Source organism: Vicugna pacos, chromosome X (genome assembly GCF_048564905.1).
Source record: "Vicugna pacos chromosome X, VicPac4, whole genome shotgun sequence".
Classification (NCBI taxonomy): domain Eukaryota; kingdom Metazoa; phylum Chordata; class Mammalia; order Artiodactyla; family Camelidae; genus Vicugna; species Vicugna pacos.
The window spans coordinates 113,497,185-113,516,829 of NC_133023.1; the positions used below are offsets into that span (position 1 = coordinate 113,497,185).

A 19,645-nucleotide genomic window follows, 5' to 3' on the forward strand; every position below is an offset into this window, starting at 1 on the left:
TAACTTTCCATCAACAGGTGACTGGATAAAGAAGATGTGGTATATTTATACAATAGAATACTACTCAGCCATAAAAAAGAACAAAATAATGCCATTTTCAACAGCATGGATGGACTTGGAGGGTATTATGATAAGTGAAATAAGTCAAACAGAGAAAGACAAATACTGTATGACATCACTTACATGTGGAATCTAAAATATACAACAAACTAGTGAATACAACAAAAAAAGAAGCAGATTCACAGACACAGAACAAACTAGTGGTTACCAACGGGGAGAGGGAAGAGGGGAGAGACAAGATAAGGGTAGGGGATTAAGAGATACAAACTACTATGTAAAAATAGATAAGCAACAAGGATATATTGTACAGCACAGGGAATTATAGCCATTATTTTGTAATAACTTAAGATGGAGTATAGTCTATAAAAATACCAAATCACTACGTTGTACATGTGAAATTAATATAATACTGTAAATTAACCATACTTCAATTAAAAAAACAAAAGAAGGTATTTAATTTACAATGCTTAATTTTTTAAAGAAAAGATCCTTAACGAAGAATTGCAATTCAGATTTAGGCTTGACAGAACCAATTTTTCCAAAAGTATGGAACTCCCAGGCACTTCTGAGGTCTCTGGGACTTTCAGCATGGTGACCATATGATTTTCAAAAGTCATATTCTCTTTCTGGGTTTAAGATCCTGGTGAATACTATTGTGCATAGTACATGTCATACCTAATTGATATTCCTGGTAGTGGTTGCTACTCTGCAGTTACAGACTCCTCTGGAAACAGCTACAACACACACTTGGAATCTCACAGTCACATAATCAACTATTTTACTAAATACAAGCATAATTTCATCCACATACAGCTAAAGAAAACATTTTTTCACATTTCATTACAGTGCACAACAAAGTGAGGAAAGGTATACAGTACATTTTATTCTGAAATATGAGACAATCTAATCCAACATGCAGCTGTGGTCTTTGTTACAAGTTAGTTTATCTTCTCTTTACCTATGTAGTAAAATAGCTTCTAAAGCTTTATCCTTAATATTGTATTAACACCTGATTTTTTCACACATTTTCTAAAACCCACTTATTGCAGTGACAACAGCACTGAATTCTACTAAAATGATTTTTAAAGTTTCTAGAACTTGTTGAAGCAGTTAAGCTCAGCCACTTCTGCTGGATCTATGCTGCGTATTTTCAAATCTGCCTTAAAAAGTGCAAGGACTGGGGAAAGTGTACATACGGTATATTTAAGTCAAGAAAACTATAGTTTTGTTTCTGTCCTTTTTTTGAACTGAGAATCCAGTCAAGTATCATTTAGCCACTGGATAATCTTGCTTTCAGACTCTTCTAAACATAATTAAGGACAGTAGTTGATGAAACTTTGTGTTACTCCAATGTATTATGTTTCATTTGCCTTCTACAACCACAAAGCTGGGAACTTAATAGCTCCACCCAAACCAGGTCGTGTTAAATGTGGAGATGGTGATTGGCTCGCTTTTGTAGTTGATGCTGCAGGTAGGTAGGTCCAAGGTGGTTTGTTTCCATAATTTTCATTATTTGGGTGAAGCCGGCTTTTTTATTCCGGCTGAAGTAGATCCCCCCAAATTTCAGATTCAGTTACATTCATCCTGAAGTTCAATAATATATCTCAGGGAAATATATGCAAAATCTTGTGGTAGCTCACAGTGAAAAAGAATGCAACAATGAACATATGTATGTTCATGTATAACTGAAAAATTGTGCTCTACACTGGAATTTGACACAACATTGTAAAATGCCTATAACTCAATAAAAAATGTTAAAAAAGATATATCTCAAAGCAATTTACCATTCTCAGGCTTTCCTTTCACAATGGATATGAGAAACCTGACTCTCATCAGAATTGTTTTCTTACTGTGAAAACTATGGCTTTGGTTAGCTGAACTGGCTCCAATTCAAAAAATAATTTAAAGCATCACCTCTCTTTAAGAAGATAATGGAACCTCAAGCCAAGCATTCCAATTTTCTGATGCAGTTAGCTGTCTGTTCACCTGAGAATTAAGAGCTGACTTTCTAGGGTAGACAGAAACCCAGTGTAGGTATATGGCAAACAAGTGGCCAAGGTCATTGTGAGGTGAGTATTTTATCTCCATCCCACTCCCCATTGCTGTATTTGGTTCCTTTCAATAATACATCCACTGTGTTCCAGTGATAAGAACACTTAGAGCCCACACAGTTCCGATGTGTTTTTCAGTTGTACAATTATTCACTTGTGTAAAATCCTTGTGACAATAATACCTGAATGAGTTTTACCTTTGATTCAACCCCAGGTTCCCTCAGGATTATAGCTGAGTTGTAATCAATGAGGAAACATATCCTAACATGTAGAGAATATTTATTTACAGTCATATCTCTTCCAAAGTAAACAAGTTAGTAACAATTTATTCATCGGACAGCAGGATGACGCGGTGAAACAAGAACCAGGAGTCAGGAGACCTCACCTTGGCCAACTGAGTCTCCTGACTCTTAGTTTATTTTTTCATAAAATGGGGAAGAAAACCTCAGGGCTCTTTCTGGAGACAATCCCTGCCTTGTTGCCACCAATGCACCTGAAGAGCCAGTGAACCCACGGGCACGGTCAGAGGGAAAAGAGGGAATGGTGTTTGGGTTACAGTGTTTCTTTCTTCTACTCCCATGATAATTTGCTTGGGACAGTTTCTTACACACAGCTTGTTATTTCTATTACAAGGGTATACATTTTTTAATGTAATAATAACAGTGTGTAAATAGCCTTCCTTTTCACATTCACACCATTTTTATTAGAACATCAAGCCTTGAAAGGGTCTTAGTAAATAGCTGGTCCATGCCCCTCATTTTCCAGATGAGCTGTTTAGAAGCTAACAGGTACCTCTTAACCAAAGCCAGCACATACATTTGTTGTAGGGTACTCTCATGGATGAAGCTGATCTCATAGTCTTTGTTAGTTTTGTTAATTGTTCCGAGCATGATACTTTTCTCCTCTTTACATATTTCTTTATGATCGTGACCTATGAAAGAGCTGAAATATCAAGAAAGAGTTGTCCTGTCTGTGAGTGTATTTTCCTGGGGCTTAGCTCCCCAAACCTCAGCTCCTGGACATGTGGTCCACAAAGGGCACACAGAGCAGCCACTGCCCGGCATACGCCACAAATCAGTGCCTCACCCGTGTCAGTCCCAGTTACAGCGCCCAGGCTCCCCCATCCCCCCACTCACTGCCTGTCAGAGGGCCCCTTGGGAAGGAGGCTCACTTGGTATCCAATATGGAGGTTCAGTTCTCTACAGTCACACGACGATCACTTTTTAAGTTCAAGTGGGAGAGCATGTTTTGAAAATGAAAGGGCTAACTAGCACAAACATCTTCTCTCTGATTTGACAACCTCTTCTGAAGAGTGAACCACATTTGGTACAAATCCACTCTTCACCCCTTCCCAGCCCTCCTGGATAGAAATATCCCCCCTTTTAACCAGCTCATATATGTCTTTGGTGAGGTCTGTGAAGGCTTTCTCCACATTAATGGCATCTCGGGCTGACGTCTCAATGTACTTCATGCCATATGCAGCAGCCAGTTTCTCTGCCTCGTGGCGAGTCACTTGCCTCTGTGTATCCAGGTCACACTTGTGACCCACGAGAACAAATACAATTTGGTAGGGCTGAACGTGTACTTTAGTCTCTTCTAACCACTCATGGACATTCTGGAAGGACCTGCGGTTGGTAATGTCAAATAAGAGAAGACCACCTACTGAGTTCCTGTAGTAGGCACGAGTGATGGATCTAAAACACAAGAAAGAAGTAAAGAATAAAGGCCATGCCCAAACTCCTGCACTTCAACAAATTCAGACAGTGTATTCTGCAGCCTCTGGTTACTGACACCATCCTTCAGTGAAAATGATTTTCTTTTCTTTAACAAGAGAATGCAAATGTCATGCCATAATAATAATGATACATGAATTTTCACTTGGGCAAAACTTTAAGATGGCATCTTCTAGAAATAAGTGTTACCTAAGTAACAGGTAATCATGAGGCAAAATGAAATAATGAATGTTAAAGTATTCTGTGACCTGGAGAGTTCGTGACAAATTATAGTAGTTGAAACAGGATTTTTTAAAAAAATAAAAAATGAATTTATGATAGGTGACAGAAAATGCTTATAAGTAGATAGGTATATTACCATATACTCCATTTTCCCATTTCCTATTACCATCTTTGTCTTTCTATTATCACGATTATTTCTATTTTATTCTACTTCCTGGCATATTTCAAAGAGGCTGGCAAAGGAGTAATCAGCTGGGAAAAAACTGTCTAAACAGCCAAAGCTACCCCTTAAAATGACATGATTTATTTAAAACATTGTAAGTAGAATATTTCTAAAACCTATTATGCATTTTCTGTACTTCTTAAACAGAAGAAACCTCATATATTTCAACTTCTTGATTTGGGGAACTTCATTATCAATATGCACTATGGTAGTTTTCTTAGAGTGTATTAGATGGTGCAGAACGATGTACTTGTACAATCACTTGCTTTAGACTACCATGCTTTTTGATCTATGTCTATTTTTAGTTTTTCTTTCTCTTTGGATGAAGGAGATAAACAATGAGGGACTCAGTAGCTTAAGGTTTAGGGCGAGTGGCCCAATGATAACAGAACAAATACTGTCCAGGGAATGAAAGTCCAAGCTAGATGATGCTAAGAACAAACTTTAAATGAGTTCAAGTCTCCAGAAGCAGGCAAATCAGCCCTGGGGACTGAAAGCATTTCTAATTCCATTATGTTTGAAGATTCATGGAACAGATCCTGTAGGTGTACAGAAAATTCTACATGAACAAAGATTTTGATTCATGAACAGCTTGATTCAAGGTATCAAAAAGCAAGCTGTAGTCAAAACTCTAAAGTACCTTATTACTTAATGGTTTGTGAGTATTTTCAAAGTAGCAAAGCCCTTTCTAAGTACAACATGAAGCTACATAAAGATTAAAACCTCCTGTGCTTTGAACCTGTGATTGCATTTTTCATATTATAAGTGGAGAAAGGTGTCTTTTATATGTTTATTGGAATTTCTTTCTGCATGAACACCCTTTTCATATTCACTGATTATTTTTAATTGGGTGATATTGATTTCTAGCAGCTCTTTATATATTGAGTATTAATCCTTTTCTATCACAGGTTCAAAGTGAACCTGTACAAGGATATTTGTGGAAGTAGGGAGGTGGATACAACTGAAGTTTGAAGTTTTCTCTTCTCCCTCCCTCTCTCCAACCACCTAACCAGTATTTCCTATGTTCAATTAGTGTTCAAGAGATAAATGAATAAATGATTCTAAATATGAGCTATTGAGTCCCCTTAATCTAGTTCCTGCTGCTCTTACATGACTTTGGCTCAAAGTTTTCTGTGTACACTGCTCTCTCTCACTTCTGTCTGTATCCATGCTGTTTCCTCTCCCTGGGCTTTTCCTGTCTTTGCCTGGGTAGTCATCCTCATCAGGCCTCATCCTCTCCAGCGGGCAAAGGGTTGTAAGAGAAAATTAAACCTGTTCTGCTAGCACAGAAGTTCTAAGAGGGAAATGTTTGTGTCTTTTTTGTTTACATAGCATCCCCTTGCATGAGTTTCCTTGGGCTGTTTCCCCAGAAACAGCACAATGTCTGGCATATAGTGGATGATCGTTGAATGTGTGCTGCTTGCAAGAAGGAATCAATCATCTGTGTCTATTTCATATGCAAATATATATGTGTATATATATATATATTTGTATTGTACCTATATTTAGATCTATATCTTTATATCTAGCTATCTTTAGCTCTTTCTCTACATCACCTATCTATATATGTCAGTTATGTTAGAATGAACTACAGTGATCAATTCCAGCTAGTTTATCAGCCACCAAGGGGCAGGTTGGTGGAGTAGTGGTGCAAGCAGTATGTCTTAATGACTGGCCTTCCCTGCCAGTGCACAGCTTTCCCTGCACTGAACTCCTGGCTAGCTGAAGGTGAGCTTGAGCAGAAACCCTCAGACCTTCGGTATCGTCCCTAAAAGCCACGACCAGGTCCAGGAAGTCCTCTTTCCCCAGGGCCTGTGCAAGCCCCAAAGACCCTCCCACTGCTCGCGGGCCCATGCTACGCTCCCACCTGAACCTCTCTTGACCCGCGGTATCCCAGATCTGGAGCTTGATGCGTTTTCCTGGCTCGATCTCCACCAGACGGGAGAAAAAATCCACCCCCACCGTGGGGTCCGAAACCTGGGCGAAGCGGCCTTCGGTGAAGCGGCGGATCAGACAGGACTTGCCCACCGTGGAATCCCCGATGACAATGAGCCGGAACTGGTACAGCCAGATGGCCTCCATGGCCGGAGCTCGGCAGGTCTCCTTGGCCTGGGCTGTGGGCGGCGAGAGGGGCGCCCCGCCGAGGCTCGGTCCTAATCTAGATCAGCCAGGAGCGCATCGCTGGCCTGGGAGCCTGAGGCGAAGGTAGGCCCAGGCGCAAGGAGAGCAGAGGGATGGATGCTGCGCTCACAGAAGTGATGAAATGGCAGCAGCATCAGCACCACGCACTCTGACTCATCACTGACAACAGGGTTACTGTAATCCTCCACGTAGAGGCGTCTCCCAGGGCCGCACTGTCTGTAAGAGGAGCGCACACAGAAATGGCTGCAAAAGCAGTTCGTTCCCTTTCTTTTTTTTCCCCCCAATATATATTTTATTGAAGTATAGTCAGTTTACAATGTTGTGTCAACTTCTGGTGCACAGCACAATGCTTTAGTCATACATGAACATATATATATTCGTCTTTATATTCTTTTTCACTGTAAGTTACAAGATATCAAATATAGTTCCCTGTGCTATACGGTATAATCTTTTTGTTTATTTATTTTATATACAGTAGTTAGTATCTGTAAATCTTGAACTCCCAATTTATCCCTTCCTACCCTGGTCCCTTCCTTCCTAATTCCTCCAACCACCCCCTCTTCTTAATTAAAATTTTTCTCTGTTTACTTTAAATTGCAAAAGTAACACCTTTTCATTAAAATTAACGGAACAACACAAAAATACACACAAAGAGGAAATTAGATAATTATCTGTCCCCTACCTCTCAAGGTATAAACTCTTTGATATATAATCTCCCACATTTATTTATATGAAAATATGCATGTCTATGTGCATTTATTGCTACTTGATTTCACAAAAATTGGATCAAATTGGACCATTATTCTGACGCTTGCCTTTTGTAATTAATGAAGAATCACAGTCCCCTCTCCATTGCCAACTCATTTTCCTTTTGCCAAAACAATGCTGCAATATTCCCTTAAGTATAGTCACACATACATTATTTCTATGAAATAGAGTCTTACAAGAAGCACCAGGAAGTCAAAGAGTATGAATATTTTAAATGTTACAGATATGGGCATTATACTTTGCAATAATATTTAGAAATTTAAATTTTACTCAGCAATGTGTGGAAAGACCACTTTTTGATATTATTTTAAGCATTGTAAGTGCTATTTTTAAAAAACATTTTTTATTGAGTTATAGTCATTTTACAATGTTGTGTCAAATTCCAGTGTAGAGCACAATTTTTCAGTTATACATGAACATGCATATATTCACTGTCGCATTTTTTTCACTGTGAGCTACCACGAGATCTTGTGTATATTTCCCTGTGCTACACAGTATAATCTTGTTTATCTATTCTGCATTTGCCTGTCAGTATATACAAATTTTGAAATCCCAGTCTGTCACTTCCCACCCCCAAACCCCCTTGGCATCCACAAGTTTGTATTCTATGTCTATCAGTCTGTTTCTGTTTTGTATTTATGTTCTTTTTTTTTTTAAGATTCCACATATGAGCGATCTCATATGGTATTTTTCTTTCTCTTTCTGGCCTACTTCACTTAGAATGACATTCTCCAGGGACATCCATGTTGCTGCAAATGGCTTTTTGTTGTCATTTTAATGGCTGAATAGTATTCTATTGTATAAACATACCACATCTTCTTTATCCAGTCATCTGTCGATGGACATTTAGGCTGTCTCCATGTCTTGGCTATTGTACATAGTGCTGCTATGAACATTGGGGTGCAGGTGTCTTTTTGAAGTAGGATTCCTTTGGGATATATGCCCAGGAGAGGGATTACTGGGTAATTAAACTTACAAGCTTCTGCACAGTAAAGGAAACCATAAGTAGAACAAAATGACAACCTACAGTATGGGAGAAAATTTTTGCAAACGATGAAACCAACAAAGGCCTGATCTCCAGAATATACAAGCAGCTCATACGACTCAATAAGAAAAAAATAAACAACCCAATCCAAAAATGGGCAGAAGACCTAAACAAGCAACTCTCCAAGGAAGACATACAAATGATCAAAAAGCACAAGAAAAAATGCTCAATATCACTAATTATCAGAGAAATGCAAGTCAAAACTGCAATGAGGTATCACCTCATACCAGTCAGAATGGCTGTCATTCAAAAATCCACAAATGACAAATGCTGGAGAGGCTGTGGAGAAAGGGAAACCTCCAACACTGCTGGTGGGAATGCAGTTTGGTGCAGCCACTGTGGAAAACAGTATGGAGATTCCTCAAAAGACTAGGAATAGACTTACCATACGTTTACTTCTTTAACCATGCTTTCCTTTAGTTCTGTGAACATATTTGTAATGACGTCTATGAAGTCTTTTTCTGTTAAACCCAACATGCATTTCTATCACTTGTATTGATAGTTTGTGTTGCCTGTTGTTTTCCCCCAGTGTATGAATTATACTTTGTTGTTTCTTTGCATGTCTCATAATTTTTTGTTGGAAACTAGACATTTTAGGTAACATAGTAACTCTGAGTATTGATCCCCTCCCCACCCCAGGGTTTGTTATTGTTACTTATTATTATTATTTTTTTGGTGATTACCTGGATTATATTAGTGAAGTCTATTCTCCCACTTCAACCCCCCTACTTCCCACCCCCCTATATCCTCACACACACAGTGTTAAGCCTCTGATGTTTTACCCTAGAATGACAGTGATGTTAGCAAGGCTCTTTTTGCCTGACCACGTCCAGCTATTAAACCCCACAAATTGCCAGCTAATTACTCTATTGTTTTTATTAAAGCCTTGAGGGCAAAAGTTATTCTTCAGACTAAATCAATCAAATTGTGGCTCCTTTGAAGAATAGTTTTTGAGGTTCATGCTTGATATTTGTTCTGACCCCAGGAAGATTCCTACCTGACCCATAGTCTGGATTTCTATTAAATCTACAAGTCTCCTACCCAGTGTCTTTCACTATAGCATCTACTGTTCCTGAGAGTGTTCTTAGGTTTGAACTTCCCCGTACTCTGTTGTAAATAAAATCAGTTCCTTTGGGAAGAGATTAGGAGCTATGTGTTTTATGGTCTGCTTCTCCCTTTGGGCAAATTCTCCGAGTCAGGGCTCTGGAGCTGGGGTTGGGGACATTGGCAAGTTTCTTTCTGAGTGGCACTGTTGCTCTAGGAGATGAACACTTGGTAGGGGGCATCAGCCTAAAGTGGAACCACCAACTCATGAGCCATGGAAAGAGCAAGATGATCAGGATCCCAATCTTTTTAACACACTGCACCCAGAGTAGTGCCTCAATCTGACAAGTGAGGGCTGCAAGAAGGGAACTTTCACTTCTCAACCACACTTGCCTGGGACTCAGCCTCAGCAACACATAGCTGGGCTCAGGATGAGAAATGTTGACATACTGATCCTTCCAGGAAGAGAGCCCCCCAACTAGGAGTTGAAGGAAAAGAAAGCTACAACAATTTAGTGGCACCTCCACTTTGCTGAGTGGGGTGTGGGAGTGGGAAGGAAGGGAGTGGTCTTGGTTCAAATACTACAGATTCTTGCCTTTCTTATAAAATTTTTATGGATTTTCTTTTTTTGGGGAGGGGAGTGGGAAGTAATTATCTTTATTTATAATGGAGGTACTGGGAACCGAACCCAGGACCTCATGCATGCTAAGTACATGCTCTACCACTTGAGCTATACCTTCCCCCCATGGAGTTTCTTGTTAGGTGTTTCTCTATATGCTGTTTGCAATAAGTATTAATTTCACATATTCTAAAAACTTAAAGTATCACTAAGAAAAATTTATTGTATTACTCTTTTGAAAAATATACTATGATGTTGATGATAGACTTTTAGTTTTTTCCCTTGACAACTACTGTGACCAATTTCAAATATGTTCATAGTACAAATAGCCTTTCTTCATCACAGTTAAAAAAAAAATAATTTCAGAACTGCTATTTTTTTGGGGGGGGAATAGAGGTACTTTATTTATTTATTTATAACATTTTTTATTGAGTTACAGTCATTTTACAATGTTGTGTCAAATTCCAGTGTAGAGCACAATTTTTCAGTTATACATGCACATATATAGATTCATTGTCACTTTTTTTCTCTGTGAGCTACCATAAGATCTTGTATATATTTCCCTGTGCTATACAGTATAATCTTGTTTATCTATTCTACAATTTTGAAATCCCAGTCTATCCCTTCCCACCCTCTGCCCCTTTGGTAACCACAAGTTTGTATTCTATGTCTATGAGTCTGTTTCTGTTTTGTATTTATGCTTTGTTTGTTTGTTTGTTTGTATTCCACATATGAGCGATCTCATATGGTATTTTTCTTTCTCTTTCTGGCTTACTTCACTTAGAATGACATTCTCCAGGAGCATCCATGTTGCTGCAAATGGCATTATGTTGTCAGTTTTTACGGCTGAGTAGTATTCCATTGTATAAATATGCCACTTCTTTTTTATCCAGTCATCTGTTGATGGACATTTAGGCTGTTTCCATGTCTTGGCTATTGTAAATAGTGCTGCTATTAACATTGGGGTGCAGGTGTCATCCTGAAGTAGGTTCCTTCTGGATATATGCCCAGGAGTGGGATTCCTGGGTCATATGGTAAGTCTATTCCTAGTCTTTTGAGGAATCTCCATACTGTTTTCCACAGTGGCTGCACCAAATTGCATTCCCACCAGCAGTGTAGGAAGGTTCCCCTTTCTCCACAGCCTCTCCAGCATTTGTCATTTGTGGACTTTTGAATGACGGCCATTCTGACTGACGTAAGGTGATACCTCATTGTAGTTTTGATTCGCATTTCTCTGATAATTAGTGATATAGAGTATTTTTTCATGTGCCTATTAATCATTTGTATGTCTTCCCTGGAGAATTGCTTGTTTAGGTCTTCTGCCCATTTTTGGATTGGGTTGCTTGTTATTTTCTTATTAAGTCTTATGAGCTGCTTATATATTCTGGAGATCAAGCTTTTGTCAGTTTCATTGGCAAAAATTTTCTCCCATTCTGTAGGTTGTCGTTTTGTTTTACTTATGTTTCCCTTTGATGTGTAGAAGCTTTTAAGTTTCATTATGTCCCATTTGTTTATTCTTGCTTTTATTTCTATTGCTTGGGTAGACTGTTCTAGAAGAACATTTTTGAGATGTATGTCAGATAATGTTTTGCCTATAGTTTCTTCTAGGAGGTTTATTGTATCATGTCTTATGTTTAAGTCTTTGATCCATTTTGAGTTTATTTTTGTGTCTGGTGTAAGGGAGTGTTCTAGCTTCATTGACCATAATTGGGCCTGGCTTGCAGATGGTTCTGCACAATATGCAGGCACCACCCACAGGTGGACAGCTGCAGCACTACAGCCCCTCCCTGGACATTCCTCTGGGACATGGTGAAGGGAAGCCCTCCCAGGGGGCAGAACTTTGAGTGGTGCTGGTTGCTCACTTTGCTTGGAAGGAGAAATGGCCAGGTTTGTGATTACATACCAATCCATGGGCCCTGGCCAATGGTTTGGCTGTATGTCAGGGACTTGGGAGGAACATGATTGAAAAGTTGGTGACAAAGAAATTTGGGGAAGAAGTATGTGCATAAACCTCTTTATGGACAAAAAAATGTGTAGATATTGGTGTCCGATGTGAATGCTCACCAAAAGGCGACCTCAGCAGAGGAGGATGTTAATAATCAAGTTGATAGGATGACCCATTCTGGGGATTCCAGTCAGCCTCTTCCCAGCCACATCAGTTGTCACCCAATGGGCTCGTGAACAAAGTGGCCATGGTCGCAGGGACAGAGGTGATGCATGAGCTCAACATGGACTTCCACTCACCAAGGCTGACCTGACTATGGCCACCACTGTACTGCCTGACCTGCCAGCAGCAGAGACCTACACTTAGTACCAATATGGTACCAATCCCTGGAGTGCTCAGCCAGCTTACCTGGTGTCACGTTGGTTACATTGGGCCACTTCTATCAGGGAATGAGCTGTGTTTTATCCTTGCTGGAACAGACACTCACTCAGTCGGGATACGGATTTTCCTTCCGTGCACACAGTGCTTCTGCCCAAACAGCCCTCCGTGGACTTAGAGAATACCTCATCCGCCTGACAGTATTCCACACGGCGTTGCTTCTGACGCAGGAACTCCTACCACAGCAAAAGAAGTACAGCAACCGGCCCATGCTTGTGAAATTCACTGTCCTTACCGCGTTCCCCATCATCCTGAAGCAGCTGGCTTGATAGGATGGAGTGGCCTTTTGCAGACAGTTACAGCACCAGCTAGGTGGCGATACCCTCTAAGGCAGGGGCACGTTCTCCAGAAGTCTGCATATGCTCTGAGTCAGTGTCCAACACATGGTCCTGCTTCTCCCACAGCCAGGAATCGAGGGGAGGAAACGGGAGCAGTACCATTCCCTAGGACCCCTAGTGACCTAGCAGCAAAATCTGTGCTTCCTCATTCCATGACTTTGCGCTCTGCTGGCCTAGAGGCCTTCGCCCCCGAGGGAGGAATGTTTCCATCAGGAGACAACAGTGATTCCACTGTACCGGAAGTTAAGGCTGCCACCCGGCCACTTGGGGCTCCTCAGGCCTCTGAGTCAACAGGCAAGGAAGGCAGTTACTGGAATGATTGACCCTGACTGCCAAGGGGACATTGGACTGCTGTTCCACACTGGCTGTAAGGAAAACTGTCTGGACATTCCTTAGGGTGTCTCAGTATTACTTACCATGCCTTCTGATTACAGCCAACGGAAAAGTATAATAACCCAATTCAGGCAGGTCTACTAATGGCCCATATCCTAGAGGAATGATGTTTGGGTCACACTACCAGGTAAAGAACCACAACCAGTTGAGGTGCTTCCTGAGGGCAAATGGAATATGGAACAGATAGTGGAAGAAGGTAATTATGAAAGCAGCTATGAACATGTGACCAGTTTCAGAAACAAGAACTGTAGTTGTCATGAGTATTGCCTCCTTATTTTGTTATGAATACATTTGTGTGTGTGTGTGTATGAAATGTTTTCTTCTCCTTCTTATCCTATTATATAAATGTATTTAAGAATTGTTAACTTTACATCATGTCATTTAAGTTTCAGGATCTCAAGAAGAGGAATGAGCATTCTCCAAGGACTGTGTAGCCCTACTGGGAAAGGGTTATTGCCTTTTTGGTTATACATTGAATATTTGTATCATGGTAGGTCTAAGTAGGACCTGGTCCTTATCTTTATTAGGAGTTCATGGATGTCTTTTTTCTTTCATTTTTCTCATTAAACTTTGTTTTAATGGGTCTCAAAATTCTGTGATAGATTTTTGGTCAAATTGTTTCCATGAAAAAGTAGTAATATTATAAACTAATACCTTAAAACTGCCACACACAAAACAAACATTCCACAAAATACTCTCCTTTCCTTCTGAAGGTTTGATGATGCATTGTTATCATTAACCAGTCCTTTCCTATTAAACTGAAATGGCTGATTGAGACAGTCCTGAGACCATTCTTCTACCTCTAAGACTGGGGTGGCAGTTATTGGGGATAATATTGATTTAGCCTTTTGAGCTTTCTGGGCAGTGTTGGTGACCTTGCCAGCTCCAGCTGCCTTCTTGTCTACTGCTTTGATGACACCCACAGCAACCGTCTGTCTCATGTCACAAACAACAAAAAGGCCCAGAGGAGGATATTGGACTTAACTACTTAAGTTATAGACTTAAACTCAAGCAGATGTGTCTAGGTGCCAAGTTCAAATATTTGTGATAGTTAACTTTACATGCCAACTTGTCTAGGCAATGGTACTCAGATATTTCAGCAAACATTATTCTAGATATTTCTGTGAGGTTTTTATTTTAGTTGAGATTAACAATTAAACCAGTGGACTTTGAGTAAAGATTACCCTACATATGTCAGTGGGCATCATTCAATCAATGAAAAGGCTTAATAGAAAAAGATCGACCTCCTTAGATGAAGAAGGAATTGGGCCTGCAGACTGCCTTAGATTCCAACTGTACCTCTTTTCTCCAGGCTTACCTGCAGATTTTGGACTTTCCAAGCCTCCAGAATCACATGAGCCAATTCTTTCAAATCTGTCTGTCTTGATATAGATCTGTATCTTCATATATATCTGTGTGTATATATGTATGTGTGTATACACACACACACACACACACACAAAGAGCCAGTGGGCATGAGAGCTGTTCCTTTTAATTCTCTGGAGAACTGTAATAATGCTTGTATATCCAGCACCAGGCTATGGTAATCCCTCCCCCGACCTCCTCAATGCAATTTCAGACTGGAGGTCTAAGGAGGCATTTCCTTAAGCCGGAACCCAAATGCTATCACCAGTCACACGTGTCCTAAGGACAGTAAGGCAGCCGGCCAGGACTGCAGCCCAGAGTGGAGAAGAGTGTACCTGAAAAAGGAAAAGCACAGAGGAGCATGCGCCCTTATCACCTTTGCAGTAAGGTGGACTAGGCTTTGGGGCTCCAAAGGACCGATCCTGGCGGCCAAGTGAGAGCACAGGACCAGGGGCTGAATCTGCCCGCCATGGGCCTCTCCCCTATTTCCTTAGCCATTGCTTCCACACTGTTGAAACAGAAGTGGAACAGAATACCCTAAAAGCCCCGCCCATTTTGAGGCGCTTAATTCAGAGTGACAGCGCTCCACACGGTCTCCCTCCCTCCCTCCCCGACCCCCAAATAGGCAAAACCAAAATCTGCTCCCAAAGGGCGTCCTTAAATCTCACCCCCAAAGATGAGTGCTGAACACTCAAGCTTCAGCCTAAAGGATGCACTTTCCCAAGCTGAATGATTGAGGGTGAGATTATGTTCTGAAGAGGTCTTGTTACCACTCCTCTCAAAACTAAAGAAAATAAAACTGAATTAAAACGACAAAAACAAAAAACAGCCAACTCGGTTTGCATGTAACATTCGGACCAAAAAGGCTTGGAACTTTAGTGTTTAAAAATGGAACGCCACCCCGTCTTCGGGGAACAAGGACACGGTCTGGCACATACAGGATCGCAAATACCAAAGAAGCATGCTGATTTTACATATCTGAGTTACGTAAGAGTCGCAGAAAGATCCCTCCTACAAATGCAAGCTGTCACGTGGACTGCCCGTCCCTCTCGGAACAGAACCTGAACTGAGGATTCCGAGGCACGTCGGACACATTTGCGCCGGAGCCCACCCCACCCGCACCCCAAGCCCACCCCCGGCCCGGCTTGGCACCGGACACAGGTGCACTGCAGCCGTCGGAGTAAGACCGCATCGCATAGGCTCTTTGTGACTCATCGCCTGGCGCAGCCCGCATCCTAGGCACACTGTCCATTTCAGACGGACGAATACGTCTGGCAGCTAAAAGGGAACTGTTTCTCCTTTCTGCCTCCTGACATGGAGAGAAGGTGTTCCCGGTTCATAGATGAAGTAAATCTAAACCGCAAGTTACGAGTCTCAGAATGGCTTTCACGGATTTGGGGCTGTGGCGGCAGCAACGTTGTACTGGATCAAATGATCCCACGGACGAAACAAAGGAGAAATTGGTTGATCACACAGACATCAAATAGGCTCAGGAATCGGTCACCACAAACAGATCACATAGCTCAGGGATTTAGCCAGACCTGTGCAAATTAACCCTCACTAGGGAACAAAGACGCGGGGGGGGGTTGCAGGCGGGGTGGGGGGCTGGTAGGGACAGTTCGGTGAAAAGATACAGGGGTGACAGGGACTGTCACGTTCGTGCTGGGTGCAGGAAGAGAGCCATGTCCACCACTCCGATTCTATCATATTGTTTTTTTCTCCCACTATTGCGGAAGTAAGGTAACTTTTCGTCCACTTAAGTGTTAGGGTGGCAACAGGAATAAGGCGAACAAAGGCAGAACCTCCGGGACCATCGTCTTTTATTTCCCCCTAAACGCAAAGGTGGATGCGTGAGGTCTGGGAACAGGCGAGAGGGAAGTCACCGGGATCATGTGACTCGTCAGATCCCCTGGCCCGAGGGGGAGATGCTCTCCTGCAGCACGAGGTGAAGGAGGTGGTTCTGCTCGGCACTCAACAGCGGCCACATCTCCACCTGCAGCGACTTGACGGCTTCCGTGTCCTTCTCGTGGGTGGCCATGACCAAGGACTGGAGCAGCAGGAAGAGCTCCTCGGGAAGAGGGCCGCTAGCCTCCTGCCCGTGGCCGTCAAAGGCCTCCCAGCAGTATTTCTCCAGGGTGTGGGCATGCTCCGGCAAGAGCTTGGCGGGCGGCGGCTGCAGCAGGAGCAGCAGCAGCACGCGGGACACCTCGCAGCGGACCAGCACGTCCGAGAAGGCGCCCAGCGCGGCCGGGGAGGGCGGGGCGGTCGCGGAGCCGGCGCCGGGGTGGGGCAGCGCGAGCGGCGGCGCGGCGGGGGCCGCGCTGGAGCCCGGCTGGGGCCCGGGCGGCGGCGGCGGCGGCGGCGGCGGCTGCAGCGGGTGGCTGCCGTGCTCGCGTGCCAGGCGCTGCATGCGCGTGAAGACCGCCAGGGCGCCGTTGTAGTCGCGCGCCAGCAGCTGGCAGGACGCAGCGTCGCCGAGCGCCTGCAGCGCGGACAGGGGCAGCTGGGGCAGCTGCAGCTGAGCGGCGCGCTGGAAGTGGCCGGCGGCGGCGGCCGGCTGGCCCAGGTCGCGCAGGGCGGCGGCCAGCTCGAGGCAGAGGGCGGCGGCGGCGGCCGGCTGGCCGAGCTCCAGGTGCAGGCGCACGGCGGCGCCCAGGGCGCTGGCGGCGGCCTGCAGTGGCTCCCCGTAGGCGGCGGGGCAGACGAGGCGCTGGCGCGCTTCGCGCTCCTGCCGCAGGAAGAGGCGCGCGGCCTCGGTGAGCGCCAGCGCCTCCCCGGGCCCGTGGAACAGCGCCTGCTGGCAGCGCGCCACGGCCAGCTGGCACCAGGCTGCGTACGGCAAGCACTCCTGGGCGCGCAGCTCGCGGCCCAGCTGTGCGAACTGCTCGCCGGCCTCCGCCACGTTCGGCTTCCGCAGGAACCGCTTCTTCAGCTTGTTCGACACCTGGCGGTAGCGGGCCAGAAAGTCTCCGGCCTCAGGCCCCGGACCGGCGCCGCCGCCTCCACCCAGGCCGGCCGCGGACGCCGCCATGTTCGCCGTCTGGACGCTTCCGGGCGCGCTGACGACACAGGGCGCACGTGCGGGAGGGGGGGCGGTGGACCACGACCTGCCCTGCGTCCGCCCCGGCCCTCCGCGCAGCCGCGCCGGCTCGGCGGTCCCCGCCCTCCCGCTTGCCCTGGTGATATGCAAAACAGCCAGCTCGGAGGCCGGGCCGGGACTGGCTGCGGGCCGCGTATGCAAATCGAGGATCCTGAGGCGGGGCCTGGCCTGACGTCCGTTGCGTGTGTAGACCCAGGGTGCAGGGGCGCGGCCAGGCGTCCGCTGTTGCTAGGCGACAGCTTGTTTACGCGGGTTGCTACGCAGGGCATCTCCCAGCATCTTCTAGAGAACACGACCCAAAACTAAGCTCTTGACCCCACAGGACCCTAGTGCCGACTTGGCGTATTTCCTGATTGTTTCCCGCCCACCCCGTCCCCCATCACGCCTCAACCTTCCCGTCAAAGCCCCAGCCCCAGTGGAGTTCGCGCCAAGCGCTCGGTCCACGCGTCCATTCCGCACCAGAGTTGCCATCTCACGTCCGCCTATCTATTACGACGCTGCGGCCATGGTCTTGAGCGCCACCGCAAGGACACTGTCCTCCTGCAGACTTCCGCCTGGCTCTGACCCGCTCGGAGCCAATGGGGGAGACTTCCGTCGCCCAGCCTCAGCGCAGACCCCACGCCACCCCTCCCCCACCCCAGTCGGCCTCTCCCATGCCCAGGGCCACCCCAGGCACTGTCCCCGTGAGACACCACTCCTCTCAGTCACCCCCTCACCACCACCACGTCCCACCCCCTAGGCCAGACCCCTGCCACCGCCCCAACCTTCCAACGAGGGATGTTCCACAACCACCTCCCCCGCAAAGTGACTGAAGCATGCGCACATGGGTTTCCGAAAAAACACTATTGATTTCCAATGACTTTGCCCAAGGCACCGGGCAGGCCGCGGCTGCCCCGGCTGTGAGCGGGCCTGGCGCCCGACGGCCGAGGCCCGGAGCCGCAGGTCATGTTGGGCAGCTACTGCCGGGCCGGGACCACTTGGGAAATGGTTGTGGTCCCAAAGAAGCCACCGAGGAGTGCACTGTTGTGGACCGCCAAGTCCACGAACTCTGGAGTGATGAGCCTCCTGCCGCTGTTGTGGGCCTCGTTGCCCGCCAGCTCCAGGACCTTGGCCGCCAGGTACTGGATGATGGCCGCCATGAAGACCGGTGCGGTGGAGCTCAGGCGCTGGGCATAGCGGCCCTCTCGCAGGAGGCGCTCCGTGTGGCTCACGGAGAACGACAGCTCGGCTCTGGTGGTGCGGGAGCAGGAGCGGTTCCGCCTCTGGTGACCACGGGATGACCCTCGACGGCTGTTTTCCTTCGGCATGCTGGGCGTAGGGTGCGGTTTCTCCCACTGGCCTAGCTCTGCGGTGCGGCGGGATGCTGGGCGAGGCGGTGCGGTGAGATGCAGTGGGATGTGGTTCGGCGAGATGAGGTGCGGGGGGATGAGATGTGGCAGTTGATCCCAACGTCTGCAGACAGCGGGTATCCAGGCCTCTACTCCGCAGCCTAGCGACCACGGGCTGGCCCCTCATTGGTCAGGGCGCACGCCCCGTGACACGTAGATCCCGTGACGTCACTGCTTTCCCATTGGCCCCCAGCCCCCGCCCCCGCCCCTGCAAAGGGCCTGGGCCTGCAAAGAAGTGGTGCTGGCAGGATGCTTGCTCACCTGCTCGCTGGACCCTCTCTTTGAGGGAACTCCCACTGTCCATGGGACGGGAACTCTAGGATAAGAGCAAATGGCGGACGATCCAGTGGTACCAAGTATACACTTGCGGTGTTGGGCCACCGTCACAGCCATCTAATTCCAAAACGTTGAAACCACCCCCAAAAGAAGCCCCTGTACCCGCCAGGCAGTCATCCCCACTGCCGCCGCCTGCAGTTTCCCCCACCCCACTCCCACCCCCATAGTCCCCAGGCGACCACTAATCTGCTTCCTGTCCACAGAAGTTGGCCTGTGCTGGAGACTTCCCGGAGACGGAATCATACAATACAGAGGTGGCCTTTTGTGTCTGGCTGCTCTCACCTAGGGTAACATTTTCATCGTGGTTCATCCACCTGGTAGCACAATCAGCACTTCATTCCTTTTCATGGCCGAATAGTATTCCACCACATGGCATGACCACACAGGTTGTGTATCCTCTCCTTAGCTGGTGGACATTTGGGTGACCGCCACCTT

General features: G+C 45.7%; 3 protein-coding genes across 3 annotated transcripts; all 3 read right to left on the reverse strand.

The window, feature by feature from the left end:
• Nucleotides 1-2,526: 2,526 nt before the first annotated feature.
• On the reverse strand, nt 2,527-6,656 carry RAB39B (RAB39B, member RAS oncogene family). Its single transcript, XM_006218861.4, has 2 exons — nt 6,157-6,656; nt 2,527-3,805 (listed from the first exon to the last, which is right to left on the reverse strand). Exons 1-2 carry the CDS (start codon nt 6,369-6,371, stop codon nt 3,379-3,381), a joined length of 642 nt encoding a protein of 213 aa, XP_006218923.1. The 5' UTR covers nt 6,372-6,656; the 3' UTR covers nt 2,527-3,378.
• An 8,568-nt stretch (nt 6,657-15,224) lies between these two features.
• LOC140691927 (40-kDa huntingtin-associated protein-like) lies at nt 15,225-17,528 on the reverse strand. Its single transcript, XM_072956403.1, has one exon. The coding sequence runs from the start codon at nt 17,415-17,417 to the stop codon at nt 16,287-16,289; it is 1,131 nt and encodes a 376-aa protein (XP_072812504.1). The 5' UTR covers nt 17,418-17,528; the 3' UTR covers nt 15,225-16,286.
• A 786-nt stretch (nt 17,529-18,314) lies between these two features.
• On the reverse strand, nt 18,315-19,046 carry H2AB2 (H2A.B variant histone 2). Its single transcript, XM_072956743.1, has one exon. The coding sequence runs from the start codon at nt 18,791-18,793 to the stop codon at nt 18,443-18,445; it is 351 nt and encodes a 116-aa protein (XP_072812844.1). The 5' UTR covers nt 18,794-19,046; the 3' UTR covers nt 18,315-18,442.
• Nucleotides 19,047-19,645: the final 599 nt, after the last annotated feature.

What these genes read in the sequence shown, in the direction of transcription:
- RAB39B (XM_006218861.4), bottom strand. Translation starts at nt 6,371, where the DNA reads ATGGAGGCCATCTGGCTGTACCAGTTCCGGCTCATTGTCATCGGGGAT. An exon ending in GCGGGTCAAGAGAGGTTCAG is followed by an intron (nt 3,806 to 6,156) that starts GTGGGAGCGTAG and finishes CTTGTGTTTTAG; the next exon opens with ATCCATCACTCGTGCCTACT.
- LOC140691927 (XM_072956403.1), bottom strand. Translation starts at nt 17,417, where the DNA reads ATGGCGGCGTCCGCGGCCGGCCTGGGTGGAGGCGGCGGCGCCGGTCCG.
- H2AB2 (XM_072956743.1), bottom strand. Translation starts at nt 18,793, where the DNA reads ATGCCGAAGGAAAACAGCCGTCGAGGGTCATCCCGTGGTCACCAGAGG.